This window comes from Melanostigma gelatinosum, assembly GCF_949748355.1.
Source record: "Melanostigma gelatinosum genome assembly, chromosome: 14".
Lineage (NCBI taxonomy): Eukaryota > Metazoa > Chordata > Actinopteri > Perciformes > Zoarcidae > Melanostigma > Melanostigma gelatinosum.
In genome coordinates, this window is record NC_136647.1 from 20061925 (window position 1) to 20077623 (window position 15699).

Below are 15699 nucleotides of genomic sequence, written 5' to 3' on the forward strand. Positions count from 1 at the left end.
TGGACACGCACTTTAACGTCTAACTTTTGTCTTAACGACCACACAGTCTTATATAATACCATAACATGATTTTAAGCAGCATTTTTGTTGTAGCTGGTCGAGGCGGAGCATTTAACTACTTTATGAAGTCTTTCTCTGGCTGTATGTCTATTTTATGTGTTGCATTTAAAAACAAAAATTAACAAATGAGTGTCTGTATCATGAAATAAGAGTGTAAATAATAATAAAAGTTGATTTTAGAAAAATCGAAATATTCCTACTATACTTGTAGGCTACTTTTAGTGTGTAAAATATACCTAGGACTCAATTCCAGACTACAATGACTTGATAAGAGGGAGATTTGTTTTTACTGAAACATGCATCATGTGCTAGAACAATCTGCAAAAAACAAAAAACTTGCCTATGTTAAGTAACATCAACATGCACAGTTAAGGGAGAATCCGCTACAGCCTGGACATTCAAAGTTGGCACCACAGTCTCAGTTATTCAATCAATATTTATTGCTGAAAATGAAATAACTCGATATGTATATTAGTTATAGTCCCTGCAGGGAATGATTGACGTTCTGCAAAAACAGTCAGCAGAGCAGATGCCGATAAAAAACCCATCAAGAAGTTAATAATCACATACAGCCGTACTGCTTACTGATGCATGACAGTAGCCAATGCTTGCAGGCTGATATGAGCTCAGCTTCAGAGCATCATTAACCCCCCTCCCTTTGTTCCTCAGAGTTTAAATGTGATTCTGTTTGAAAGATAACTGAATTTTCTTCAGCTCAAATCTGGGCTTTTCTGTGTTTTAAAACAGACTGCAGCTCATGATGGTGGAAGATCACAGGTTTGCAGGATCACAGCTCTGCCATGTGCTTTAAACAAAAGACAACCCACCCTGTATCTGCAGGACAATGTCAGCAAGCCGAGTTGTTTTCTTTAATTCTCAGATAGTCTAATAATGGAAACGCTCAGTTAACACGTTATGTGCATAGGCTTCTAGATGATCGACATGGCCGATGGTTCAGGAACACGGTGGTAACCTTGTCTCTCCAACAGTTCGCTGAGGTCCTTCAGCCCTCTGGTGTCACGGCGGAACCATAAAAGGACAAGTCCACTCCCCGTGACGTGGTCCTCGGACTAACTGTAAGGCGACCTGTTAGTTCTGTCCGTCACTGCCACATCCATTCTCTGAGCAGGTTATTGAAGAGACAGTAGTTAACACGATGTACAGAGAATGTCTTCAACAAGCTGCTCGCAAAAAAACAAATAAACTAAAGTACAATCATTAGCTGGATTAAAAAAGGAGAAGAAGCAGCAGCCAAACCATTTGGTTGCTCCCAAAGGTGTTCGTTCACACGTTCATGTGTTCAAAGCTACATCTTTTAAAAACAACAGAACATCCGATAAAAGAACGGAGGACTTCATTTCGGATGGGTTTTTCATGAGCACGTTATGCTGCGAGTACGGCCGAGTGTAACGTCACAGTCCCTGGATAAAAGGTTCCTCCGGGTTCCCTTTTGACACATTAACAACCCTGCTGATGACAGTAGTGTACAGGTGGACTCTTTAGGAAGACAAAGAAGAAAGTTGCATGTCATTTGAAAACGCTCTCGTGTTGCTAAAGTCCCATGTAAACCATAGTGTCACTGCTTGCTTCTTTCTTTCTTTCTGTCTTTTCCTGTAGCCGGTATTCCAACCGTACACCAACGGTTGTGAAGGCTGCTGACTTTAGTTTTTTCCGGATAGCTTTGTTTTACAGCTTTCATGGGCACATTACATCGGTCTGTCATTCTCATCTTGTTTCACGTGGAATTCAAATTTCAAGGATTTATTAAATTAACCGATATAAATACCACATTTCATAGTATTAGTGTCAAAAAGTAGTCTCGTTACTATCTCCCACAGTGAAAAGATCATCTCCCTTTGTGAATGTGATACAAGAGCAGCTCCCCTCATTGCACTTTAAATAAAGATACTAGAATTGTGCAAATCATACAAACACCACTCTTCCGATATCTTTGGTCCCGTTGGTCCACCGTAGGAAGCGTACGGATTACAGCAGGGGGAGTTTACTCTGCGCCCCCAGTGTCAGTGAGGTAAAGAGTGACAGCACACATCTGCCCCTTCTGTCAGTGAAAAGGCCACAAAAGCGCTTAAAAGATTTCAAAAACGTTGCATGAACTTTGACAGAAGAAACATGCAAAACAATATCCTCTGAAATACCCTTAATCTAAGACAGGAGACCTTCATTCACACATGCACACGCTTGCTTTTGGTGGAATATCTGCCTCTTAAAGGAAGCAGGAAACGGCAGTTTAAGAGGATATATATGTATTTCTTTCCATCTGTACAGCTTTCCCCAATTCACAATGCAGGAGCCGGCTGCAGGCTGGGCGTTAGGGGGAGTAAGTCAGCCAGGAAGTATGCCAGTGCAAGATTGAGGTGGAGGTGGTGATGGTCGTAGTCGTTTGTCGGAGGGACTGAGGGGGTCACGCAGGTGGCTCCCCCATGGAGGTAGCGCCGTTGGCTTTGCTCTTGTTCTTACTCTTGCGGCTGAGCATGCGGCTGAGCGTGGCTGTTCGGCTGGCCTGCTCCACTGCGGCCGGAGACTCCAGGTACACCAGGTCGTTGTGGGACTGGCTCATCCCCGGGTCCTTGCGCTGGTGACGCCGCCGGAAGAAGAGCTTGGCGCTCTTCTGGAGGAAGCTCCCTGTAGCGGGGAGGACAAGGAATATAAACTGGGATACCTTGAGACAAGGACCATGTCAAGACGACACCACTCGAGACAGAATCAAACTTTGGGCATGGACAATATTCAAGTGGCGGCGATTTGAAGACAGCCGAAGCAATTTGTGATGATTGATGGTGAGAACATCTGGGATGGATGGGACAGGTTGGAGTAAAACACTTCTGGTTATTCCTCCTTCTACACCTAGTTTTTCCTCTGGAGAAGAGCAGCGAACACACACTGAACTGTACCATACAAAGACCTCACTGCAAGCAGCATTCCTTCCTGTCAGCACACAAGAGGTTTCTGGGATTTTATCATTTCTGGCGATTAGATTAAATTAATACAAAACAATATAAACAACATTATGACAACTAATTCATTTCAGATGAAGACAGTAACATCCTTCTCCTCCACACAGAATAGATTCCTACAGCTACAGGCTGAACAATATCTTATATAGTGAATAACTTGTATTGTATTGAATAGGTTTGATCTCCATTATGTGCCTGGTATTTTACTCTGTACTATCAGCATTTTAATATCCACGTTTATAATGTAATTTCAGACTGGAATAGTGAGAGTGGTCTTTGCCATCTGTGGCTCCGGTGGGCTACAATTTTTAGAAATTGGAAAGAGTTTGAGAAATTTAAAAAAAAAAGGCAGCTGGCCTCAGCCATCCAATTGTATTTATGCAACAGGCAGCATTTTGACTTTTTGTTTTTCATTTTTGAAGTCACTGATAATTGAAAAATACTAAAAACGTTTCAGTAAAAAAAAAAAAAGAAAAAAAGGTAATTTGTGAAAGTTGAGCATGAATGTTACCTTTTGTCTTAGGTTTGCCTTGCCTTTGTGTGTTTATAGTACTGCAATCAGTTGATATCACGTGTTTAAATACTACATAATCATAAACTTTTCTCTGCTTTCATTTGCCGCCCTCTTTCAGCGCACAGCAGACTGGAGTCGATCCTGGAATTAGCACCCGAACGTACTGAATTGGGAAAAGAATTTGAATTGAGAGATGATTGTGCATCGAATCGTGAAACACCAAAAGACTCACACCGCTCGTACCAAAGGTCCTAATATGCAATCCATCATGTTGCAAGTGAATATCTCAAAATATTCATAGGCCTTTGTGAATATTGTTCAGCCCCCACAACACGTATTCTAAATCTCTAAAAGCAACTACCGTATATGATCAGCTTTGATCTCATTGATTTAGCATGAAGTGAAAATGAATTTGACATTGCAGAAAAACTAGGTTATCTACTCTACTGCAGCGGATACTACACATACTAGAGCACCATGGCACTACAAGTAGCTCCTGAAAGAACTTACTCATCTGGACATAACGTGTGCTCAGCACTGCCTTCCTCTAAGACGGCAGTGACGATAGGTCAAAGGAAAAAGAAGACACAGTCGGAAGGGAAGCGAGAAAAGAACACAAAAAAACATGCATCACCGAGAAAACAACCACATGGACATTTATCAAGTTCTGCCGTCAGAGTGATATATTTCATAAAATAACATGCCTATAAAGACCAGCTATGCCCCCATGTCCACGGTCACTCGTGGCTTCCCTCTGTGACCCCTCACCTCTTCTCTTCTTGCAGCTTGCCTCGGACACGCACATGGACAGCGAGCTGTTGTCCAGCCCCTCTCCGGTCTGGCTCTCCCAGTCCTCCGGAGGCCGGCCTATTCCACTGGGGCCCTCCTGGGGCTCGGACGTGTCTGGAGGGCTGCTGGACCCTGTCGCGATCGCTGTGGTCACGTCCTGAGTGGAGCTGGCCTCTGACATGGAGGCGTCCATCGCTGCGGCGTAGCCCGCCATCAGGGCGAGCTCGTCATCCTGAGTCAAGGGCGTCTGGGAAATTGAGCGTATTGAAACTTTTTAAATCACTTTTTGGTGAGGCGAGATTTCCTTTGGTTTAACATTTGCATGTGATCATGCAAATTCTTCCTCTGGCATCATGAGTCATGAGGCCGAGATTTAATCGTTGGCACATGAAGTGTACTTCAACAACACGAGTTGACACAATGTTTCATTTAACCCTCAAAGACCGTAAACTATTTCTGGCCGCCTGACTCTCCTGTATTTATTATGTTTTTCTAACCAATGTTAACCAGCGTCAGCATTAAGTGCCATGCATCACTGGAATCAAGAGACCCTCAGCTTTCAGTCTGGTTCATTTTAAGTCCAAAGTTTACATTTGTTTAGTCTGATAATTGATAAAATACGTACTCTGAGCTGAAACAGAACCTCAGGACATTTTTAAATATATGGCTTACAAATGATTTTTGGTCTACAGCTAACAAGGTGTATTCCTATTTATCATTTACTGCTCATGTAGATGTGTTCAAATACGTTCTGGGGTTCATTTCAAAGGTTATTATATCATAACAGAGGACATTGAAGCAAACGTGTCTTTTTCCCCCCAGAGAAATGTATTATTAAATGAACAACGGATCAATCCTCTGGCTGAAGTCCAACGCAACATCGCCTCTCGACTCGTTTGAAAATAAAATGAAAGACCAAAACCTATGCTGATCGGTGGAGTAGATGATGAGGACAAACTTTGAACAAAACAGGACAAAGAACAAAGAACTACCGGTACATGTGATTCCGTGATGAATCAATGCTGCAGAACGTGATGGCGTAACCTCGTTCACTACGGAGCCTCGGAATGCCCAAACTAGAAAATATGTGACAGCACTGAAAACATGTAGAAACTCTGCTTCACGTGACTTTTTAAAGCATATGGATGGGATTATGGTCCTTGTCTTTGAGGGTTCAGATTGGTGTATTTCCTCCGTCATGATCCACTGATTGGGAACACAAGAGCTAAACAAGTGTTGGTGAAACTGATTTCCTGAGCCAGTCCTCTGCTCTACGTTACCCTGTTTATGTAATAAATGAAACAGTACAATGCACCAGTGAAGAGCTCCTCTGGTGCTGGAACTCATTCTTACTTTGGCGATGCCAGAGATGATGATTGTACTCTTCTTCACCGGGGACTTGAGCTTCTGCTTGGCGGACTGGTGGAGCTGCCTGATGGCGGCCTCGGCCACCGGGTCGGTGCCATTGAGCATCAGCAGCTCGGTATCAGAGGAGGACAAGGCCTTGCTGACGGTGGCCCCCATCATAGACGCCTGCTCCGACAGCTTAGACTTGACGGCCACCGCTTTCTGGGCCGGATCTGAGTCAGCACAAAAGTTAGTTTAATGGACTGCTTCATGGATGGAAGGTCAAAACATGAATGATGTTGAAGTTAAATTTCATGTGTTTTTATCTGCAGACATATTTAGTATTTGAGCTGTAAGTATAATAAAGTTTTAGATTTGTCATACAGACACTTTGAATTACCATATTTTGCTTTTGCATTGCTTTGTTGTCCAAGGTGTTTGGTCCCAACTACAGCTGACTTTGGGATAACAAGACTCCCTCTAGTGGCTCTGAGAGGCTGCACTTGGGCTAAATGCTAAGAAGCGAATGTTTAGCAGGTATAATTTGTACATTGGCACCCATAGAGCAACTCTGCTAGCTTATGGTTAATACGTTGTGGCAGGTTCTTCCAGAGGTTATATGTGTTTATTGCAGAACTTTTTCTGAAAGTGAAATTTGCAGGGATTTGTACAGAAGCCCTGAGAGGCAAGTGATGAAAAAAAATGATTGTGATCTAAATTGTCTTGAGGTAAAAGAACACGGGGTAGTGGTACACTTGTGGCAGAAATGAGTACTACAACAACAACGACTTTTTCCATCTGGGAAAATGTTTTCTCCACAGAAAGATGATCACGGCAAAACCTTTTGTTTTTTTTACCTGTTCTTTAGTCATAAACACAGGAGAGGAAAACTATTTAGTTCAGATTCAGAAAATGTATCACAAGAAAAATAAATCTCACTTGCCTCTGAGGGCGTCTGTAGATTTGCAGACAAATACTATGATGGATTAAGTCGATATGAAGATAATTATCGGATCATTATCTCAGCATCAACACGTATACCTCAATGAGTCTTCCTGTACTCTATCTTGATATGTATAGCATCTTTGTCAGTGCTCGGTCTGTGGTGCCGTACCTATGGTGAGTCTGAGAGGGGGGGGTCGACCCGGCTTGCTCTTCACCGCGGTGACGGTGGTGACCACCGTGCCACAGGGCATGACTGTACGGTCCATCTCCACCCTCCTATTGGAGGCTGGGGTGGGAGGGTGCCAGGACCTCACCTCACTGGGCTCCAGATAGGTAAACTGAAGGATACAACCCCCCCACACAGTTAATGTTGTGCAAAGGGAAAACCTCAGATAATGTTGATATTAAGGCAAACGTGTCACTATATCCCGATGTTAACTGGGATGAGATCTTACATCAGTAGTTAGTGATCCGGTCACTACGTCTTTGGTCATGAGTGCAAACGTTTGCTGTCCTTTGGGCTGCTTCTTTACAAGATCAAAAGGCACCGACGCCTGACCCAGCAGTGAACCTGGAAGAGAGAGACACGCCTACTTTAGTCTGGCAGTACAAACACATGTGAATAAAAGAAGTCTTCGCCACAAACATCAAAAGGCAGCCGGTATTATTGGTTTCCTTACTCTCTTGAGGTTGTCCATCATTCATTAGCTGAATATTGAGCTCTTTTGATCGTCCGTTCAATTCACTGGTGAGAGAGCAAAAATAAAAGCATAATCAGGGAAAGAAAGAAAATGCATTACAGATGTTGGTGGACTGCACAGAAAAACAGTGACTGAATGAGTAAATCTTACAAGATGAACGGCTGGTCCCAGGCAGGATTGGCTGTGTTCTTCAACATGGGGGTGTTCAGCCTCTGTGGAGGATCGTCTAACTGCATTACACACACAGGATTCATGCTGCCTAAAAAACACAGCAGAAAACCGTCGACATCACAGGAAAGAAACACACCGTGTGACCCGAGATCTCGCTTCAAATTCATAGGAATGGCTTTGTGACAGCTGGCCACATAAAATGTGCTGCTGCAATAATACACGTTGCTTTGGTCACTTCTTCTGCTTCACGTTGATGGACAGACGTCAGCGTAAGTTATATATATATATATATATATATATATATATATATATATATATATATATATATATATATATATATATATATATATATATAGTTATACAGTTCCAACACTGTGAGAGCACTGTGTCTTAATGAATACAACAGCAGCAGAAGCCTCAAAGACAGAGCGTCTGCTGCAGCCGCTCTAGATCTGGCTTCTGGGGCTAGTCTGCAGGAAGTCTCACAAGTGAAGCGAAGTATAACTGCCCTTCACTCACGGGACGGAAAGCAGATAATGAGGTGTTGAACGCTGTGTCATGTCTCTGCTGTGCATTATCTAGAGCTGGGGCACAATACTTAAGAAGATGTCTGGAGTCCTGAAAACCGCTGACTCACAACTAGAGAGTGACTCGACAAAGACGCTGTTGTTGTGGATGATGTTCAGGTCTAAGACTGAACAATGATTGAACAGCCTCTCGTGACTCAAGGACATCTTGCCCTCTGGTGTCACAGCTGACAACACCTTCTTTTCACTCTGATCATAATTCCTGTGCAGGTACAGGCCAGCACACAGGGTGGAGTGACACTAGTGAAGGTGTGTTATTCATGAACTGACAGCATTGTTCAGCTTTAAGAAGCAGATTACCACTTTTGACAGCCAACGGGCAAACCGGTCTCTGCCTCGTTATCTGGAGAGCCTCTGTATCACATGTTGGCTAAATAAACAAAGGCAAGGCAGAAACAGTCCTCCAGGTATGATGAACTCAATGTTGATGAGCGATAACAGAATGCATGTTACTCCCATTTTAAAAAAGCTGAATCAAGTCCTGAAATACAATTACGGAACACAGAAGCAGCACGGTATTAAAGAAAGAGTTCAACCCAGAATCGAAAGAAACATGTTCTTCCTCCGCCCTACAGTGCTATTTATCAATCTACAGTGCTTTGGTGCGAGGTGCCACGGGTTGGAGATATCGGGTGTAAAGATGTCTGCGTGCATCGATACTGCTAGCTCACCTAGCGCCACCGAGCTAGCTAAAGTTACCGCTCGCAGGAGATCGCTGTTGATGTTTACATCCTGCTCTGTCGTGTAAACTGATTACAACAAACCGGAGACATGACTGTGATGCAGATGTGAGGGGACTGATGTTGGTTAACATCAGGACAGAATAAGGACCCTAGCAACAGCCATGTCATCTGACCACCGGGACATTTCTGAGAACAAGAGCATCCAACCTGCAGCATCCTCCTCCTGATTCAGTGTCACTCGGATGTTCTTCACCAGCAGCTTCCAGTCGTGGGCACGGGGGGGTTTTGGGGGTGAAAGGATGTTGTTGCCCGCTTCCTATTGGAGGAACCACAGTAATTGAATAATTAAACAACGTTGATCTACTGGCCGTAATATTAACAGCAACAATGTAAGCAAAGTACCACTTGAAACAACTTCTGCCAGCTCGTCTCAGCATGCCGGGAATGTTAATGTGTAGAGTATGTACAATATTCTGTGCTCGATAGAATCTGCATTAGAAGTCATTGTTTCAACCTCGAAAGAACAAACAATCATACACATGTTTTGAAAAATTCAAAACATTTGGAAAAATAGAACATTTCGAGGGACCACTTTGGGCTCGGCTGACTTGCGAGGCATTTGTCAACATCTGTGACACTGAACGTACGACACGTGATCAAATCAGGAGCACATGACATCTTGTGATGACTGGGCAAAGAGCACATCAGAAAAAAGGTGTGTAAATGTGTGTAAATGTGTGTAAATGCGTGTAAATGCGTGTCAGCATAATAAACTCACTACACCACGTCAGCGCAGGCTTTAATTATGCATGCGGTGACCATGATCACATGCTCCCATTATGAATCTCTGACATTTGTGTGGAGACACAGTGGCTTAGTGGGTTTAACATGAATGCAATAACCCTCGAGAAGCATCTGCGTTGCATCAAAATAAATCAGATTAGTTGCCTTGAGTAACCTCGGTGTAAAAGTATAGATTTAACCTCGGGTGATGAAACTTACTATAAAAAAGGCAGAGAGCTGCGGATTCACTATGAGCAACCCCTCACGTTATTTGAAACCATGACGCAGTGTGACAAACCTGCACACACTTCTGAACATGTTCAGAACCAAGAGACTCCTCCGCTCACCTTGACCTGTGAGGCCTGAGCAGGCCGGCAGCTCAGCGACACAGAGGGACGCGTCGCACACAGCAGCTGCCTCAACTGCTCCTGTACGGCCGCCACACTGGAGGTGTTGGCGTTGACCTGACAGATAAAGAGATGATGATATCAGACATGTCCCACATATCAACAGCATAACTGTGGTATTAAACCAGAAACATAACCTCCTTTGTAGAGGGTCAAATTAAAAATATATACAGTATTGATAGAATCTTGACGACAGGAACATCTCACTGGTGAATTACCTGGGTGAAAGTGGGCATCACCTGCAGCGCCCCCGTCTCCAGGTGAGACACTCCCCAGCTCACCGTGACCACATCTTCAGCTTCTTGCATCTGCAGGTCAAGCTGAGGAACACAGATGAGAGAAAAGCAGAGATCACACACACTTTAGTATCTGTTGTGATATTTCAATTTAAATGACATAAAACTGGCATTTACAATATCAGGACTAATCTTCTGGATATCATGAAACATTTAGAACGTAGGTTCAGGATGTTGAATAAAGTGGCAAAGAAAGGTTTCTGCTTTAACTTCATCTGAAAGGAATCTCTGTCTGCTCGATGTAACAGCTGTAGACTAATGACACCATCAGTGTTTCGATTGGTTCCCTTTAGCCTCACTTTTACTTTGCACCGGGTGCGATCTCCTGGGAAAAGGAAGGAAGTGCATCAACCATTGCGCAACCAAAACAGGAAGAGGACAGCGCTTCTGTTTTCTCAGCTAGCTCTCGGTAGCTCTCCCCAGTTACCAGAGAGTATGAGTGGAAGTTCTCTGCAGTAAAGATCCCCAGCAGCAGAATGGCAGATAGTCAAAGAACCAAAGTAACTGTGGAAACACGAGGCAGTGTTGCCAATTCTTTTCCAAAGAAGGCAGCGGGCTCAAAAAGCCTTAAAGGCAGAGGAAAACAAAAAAGCATCCGGTTATCTTTGTGTCTGTTCTGTAGCTCTACCTGCTGTCATGATGCTCTGTTGCTACGGTTATGTTGTTAGATGACTTGAATGGTCAATTATCGAGCCATTAAGCAAGCCTTAAATTGTCAGTACAGTACCAAATTTTGTCGTGCTTTAATTTGTTGACCAACTTCAAAGGCAACAAGCAATGTCAGGCTCATTAAAACGTTGTCATATCTTGAATACATTATTTCCTTCAATCTATTCTACAGCTGCAATCTCTAGATGGGATTCATTTGTTGATCTTGGATATCATTGATTACATTAACATTTGGTTCATTTTCTTTGTTTTATATAACTCTATTCTTTCTCAATTAGTATAATAAAACCTTTTTAATGACTTATTTCCAATTTCAATCTGAAGAATAACAGCGATGGCGTGGCCGACACCCTGCTCTCTACAACAAACACTATGCAATGCTTCTCTAGTCAGCCTGACAAACAGGAAGACGGTTCAGAGGAGGAGGTCAGCGAGGTGCCCGTCAACACTTTGCTCACGTGAGAGACAAAGTGAAAGAAGAAGAGAGTAAAAGAGGGAGAGAGAAAACAGACTGGGCCATCCTGTCCCAGCATGCCTGGATTCCAGTGGAAGACTGAACAACCGCCTCTGTGATGCCAAACAAAGGCCTCATCAGTTAACAATGAGAACGCTTTGATGGATCCGGCCGAATAATATCACAGGCTGCATTGATGAGACCCGGATCAGTTCATGCTAACAGCTTTGTGTGGAAGGCTATGTTGGCATAATAATACAACTCCAACCACATGATCTGAAGAACGGAAACAGTTTGAAGAGAAGCTGCTTATTAAAAGGTATAAGATAATCATTAAAGTATTTTCATATCCCCGAGAGAGAAGTGCCTGTTGTGAGGTCCTACAACAGATATTTAAATGTGCCGTTACCGCATTGGGACGACACACACGCGACATGCGTGTCCCTCGTCACATGTCCGCAGTGCACTGGGTGTTGTTATTGTGTCCAGAGACCATACATGCCCCGGGGCTTCTGGTCCACACATCCCGGCACTCATAACAGCACGAGCCAGGACCATTCTAGCATGGAAGCCCGGTCAAAAGCTAACAACTGTTCCAGCGGATGGATGGATGGAGACATTTGAAAAGGGCCCTCCGACTTTTCCAGACTAAGCTGAAACAATTAGAGTGAAAAGGAGACAAGAGGCGTCCTTTATGTTCCTGCCACAACAACTGATCCGCAACCAAAACAAAACCGGCCCGACTCTAATCCCGACTTCAGCTTTCGAGTCTCTCACTCACTCAGGTTGTATTTGTGGCACAATGAGTTCAGCTGGGGAGACAAGCACCTTATTGGTTTAAAAATAGCCTTGATACAATTGGGTTAGCTTGGACAGCCACTTGTATCCATACGTTGGTGAAGATTTAACACTGAAACGAAGAGCAGGATGAAAGTTCACTGTACACGACTCGCTAAACATCACCGTTGACTCGCTTCATTTGAAGCCTGTCATATTTTACTTAGACAAAGAGTCCAGTCGGGTTGGGGCATGATAAATAACTAAAAGAAATCGCTGCAATCTCCAGGTAAGAGCATGGCAGTAATATGTGTCATACCTTCATCAATCCCGTACGGGCCTCTGACTAATATTAATGCAGACAAAGTGGGGCAGCCGCACTGGAAACGGGCCTGACAGTGATTCTAATGAGGTCTTCGGGTCATTCGCCAAGCACAGAAAGACATCCCAGCCATTTCATCAAAGACTCCTGCCAGCAGTGAGCCAGAGCTGGGCGGCACAAATCGCATTCAATAAAATCTCCCATTAAACTAAACCACAGCAACTTCTAAGGATGGGACTCTGTTTTCAGACAGTGTTAAAGGGATACGCACATAAAAAAACAACAATACGAGTATTGCCTACTTTCTCGACACTTGCAACTTTAATAGATGCCTTGGGACAGACTAATGAGCACTTACCTGCAGCTCCAGTGGAGCTATACAGACGGTGTATTTACAAGGATCTGCCGTAGCCATGGCTGTCGTTGATGCACCGAGAGAGAATTGAAGCTGCTCCCCGACCACGCTGCAGCGAGCGGCCTGTTGGGAGGACAAATTGAGGCGACAGCGTAACGTAAATACACTGAGAACGCCGGAGCTAAAGCCATGGCAGCATTTGCATGTGACTCACATGTAGTTATACCATGAAACACTAGAATGTGCACTAAACTGTAAGGTGCTGTATGTCTGTCGTCACTTTAGCTTAAACTGATCCAGAGGCAAAACATCTGCCTTCGATGAGGTTCATGCCTGAACTGTGAAAAAGGACAAACATCTGGACAAACATCTGTACTCGCTTTATCAGCAGATTCAAGAAATCACTTTCCCTGCAATGGAATGCATCTGGAACAGAGTGAATTACCACAGAATCATAAGTGTCCTCTTCCTTGAAACACAGCTATTCATTGGGATTTCAGTGGAAGACGGGCGTGTTCGTGTCCTGTTGGGTTTAGATCACCGTGAGGGGAAACCTAAGCGTGGTGCATTCCTGTCTGCCTGCTCCTCCTCGCTGCTGAGCTTGACAGCTATGTAAGCTTCTTAGAGCTCTAGCGCACACTCACACTCACACACACACACACATCGTGTGGGCAAAAATAAGCCTCTGTTCATTAAACTACCCGCATTCAACAACAGAGCACCTGGTATTTTGCTCCACATCGTGATCGTCACAAAGAAAGGGCTGAGTTTGCATAGGGAGCAGTGCAAAGCCAACCGGGGGCAGCAACACAGCCAGCAATTTGTCCCTATTTGACCTCTCTGAAAAAATAAAAGCCCTCCGGGGGCAGTTTGTTTTACACACGGTCTGCTGTACATACATCTGACTGATAAAAAAGGTGCATCATACCAGCCTCCTTTAAGCAGAAGTGTTCATTGAGTTCTGTGATTTCTGTAATATGCATGTGGACATTGTGAAAAATTGCTGAGCAGATTCATTTGCCAAATCTAAATAAATGGGGGACATAAGTTGGCCAGGTGATGACTCAGTGCTTGTCCACTGCCGGCTAAAATGCAGCACTGGTGGGAGAGTAGCTCCCTCTCCACTGAATAAGAGAAGGGGTGATTGATTTGTAGGACAACTTTTATCAATAAAGTACATAAAGAGGAAATTAGAAATCTATCGTGTCTGCTGCTGCTATAACCTAAATGAATGCTGACGCTGCAATGACAAAATAAATCTGTTATCTTGCCGGTGGTTGGGAGGAGGACACTGCATCTGCACTAAACACAGGATATATTGATCCAGAAAAACGCCGCTCTGTATTACTAGAAGACTTTATGATCAGTGTACCTTGTTTCTGGCAGACTTCTGAAAGCTGGAGACTTGGCTGACCGTGAGCTCCGACGCCTCAAGATCATCCTCTTCAAACGTCAACAGAAGCGGACCCTGTTGGGGGAAGATGATGGAAACATGAAATCAACAGCAAATGCCTTTTACGCAACTCGCAGGAAAAATGAAGCTGTTGCCTAATAAATGATGAGCTTGGCTGCAATGCATCACATTGGCAACGTCAATGCATGTGTTCGGACTTGATAATACCTGGTAATAAAAAAAGAAACACGAATAGATCAGGGGTGGGGCAAGAAGGTGCACATACTACACTATTGAGTGTAAATTAAAAACAGTGGAGTGGTTGTGTTTTGTTTCATGTCAAAGGAATGAGGTGGGATTTGATTGAAGAGAGCATAAATGACATGGATTCACTCCAGGTTATTTCTAGTCACATTCAATGACAAGCTGCACTTGTATTACACAGAGCAGAGTGGTCACGAGACTTACCCCACTCTTCCTCGATCGCTCATTCAAAGCCCTGCACCAAGCTCCTCTCCACTGACTTCTCCAGCCGCTCAGTGACAGCGCCCATCCCAGCAGAGCCGCGGCTTCCTCCTTCTCCGCATTGTCCTCGGCTGCTGTCCGCTTGTTTCCTACACCCCTTTGTTGGAAATACTGTACGAAATACAGTATCAGGGTGACCAGAGACACGAAGAAAAGTGTGACCATGCATAGCCACTGCGGATCCTTCAAACCGAAATATGAACTGGAACTTCCAAAGTCGGACATTCTTTGCAGATGAGAACGATGATCAAAGTTTAACACACCTCCTCTGAGAAATATCCGGGCAACCTCATAGTCTGTATTTGATCAAGGACCGGCGAAATCAATGAAAGCGATCGCTCACAGCTGATAGCAGCACAGAGCTCAACCCCCAGAACAAGTTGTGCTTATTGGGATCCATGCTGCAGGACTCGATAGTAGCTTTAACGAGCGATATAAGATGTCACAAACTACTCCAGCTGGTTAAAGAGACCTAGAGCATTGTAAAAAGAGTTAAATGTAGCAGAAACGCGCTCTCCTCCTCTCGCTGAATACGGTTGTTAGCCCAGTTAGCTAATCTTCGCCACGGTTCGCTTAACTAGCTATTCTTCATTGGCTATGGAGCCGCCAAAGTTCCCCAAATGTGAATTATTTCCAAAGTCTGCGGTTTACTTCCACCGAACGATAGCCAGACGTTGAACAAGAGTTCCGAGGACACATCCTGGTAGAGAAGGATGCATTTGTCACGCTGGACTCGCTTTGCGGCTCAGCCTGACTGTACAAAGTTGCCGTTTCTAAACGGATATGTGGCACAAACTGTAAGTCCCAGAATGCACAGCGACAGTTTGCGAGAGTTTTTTGCCGTGTGCCGGTCGCGCGAAACTGAACGTATGAACAAACTGAGGACAAGTTTTGGTATCTATAAACTCTGTTGTGTGCTGTCAACAAGCAATGTGATATTATGTGA

General features: G+C 44.0%; 1 protein-coding gene across 2 annotated transcripts; it reads right to left on the reverse strand.

Moving 5' to 3' along the window:
- Positions 1-488: 488 nt before the first annotated feature.
- Positions 489-15502, reverse strand: c2cd2 (C2 calcium dependent domain containing 2). 2 transcript variants are annotated; one of them, XM_079283524.1, is made up of 14 exons: positions 15017-15502; positions 14697-14864; positions 14208-14303; positions 12839-12958; positions 10181-10282; positions 9903-10019; positions 8980-9088; positions 7482-7590; positions 7311-7375; positions 7086-7201; positions 6800-6968; positions 5692-5918; positions 4318-4585; positions 489-2703 (listed from the first exon to the last, which is right to left on the reverse strand). In XM_079283524.1, the coding sequence occupies exons 1-14, from the start codon at positions 15044-15046 to the stop codon at positions 2483-2485; spliced, it is 1917 nt and encodes a 638-aa protein (XP_079139650.1). In that variant the 5' UTR covers positions 15047-15502; the 3' UTR covers positions 489-2482. The 2 variants fall into 2 exon arrangements, with proteins under 2 accessions (XP_079139650.1, XP_079139649.1); XM_079283523.1 differs by having other exon boundaries at positions 14697-15502.
- Positions 15503-15699: the final 197 nt, after the last annotated feature.

Excerpts from the sequence above, each read along its gene's own strand:
- c2cd2 (XM_079283523.1), bottom strand. The coding sequence starts at position 14,978 with ATGTCCGACTTTGGAAGTTCCAGTTCATATTTCGGTTTGAAGGATCCG. Across the intron at positions 7,376-7,481 it reads TGGGACCAGCCGTTCATCTT|TGAATTGAACGGACGATCAA; the intron begins GTAAGATTTACT and ends CTCTCTCACCAG. Across the intron at positions 6,969-7,085 it reads CCGGATCACTAACTACTGAT|TTTACCTATCTGGAGCCCAG; the intron begins GTAAGATCTCAT and ends TGTATCCTTCAG.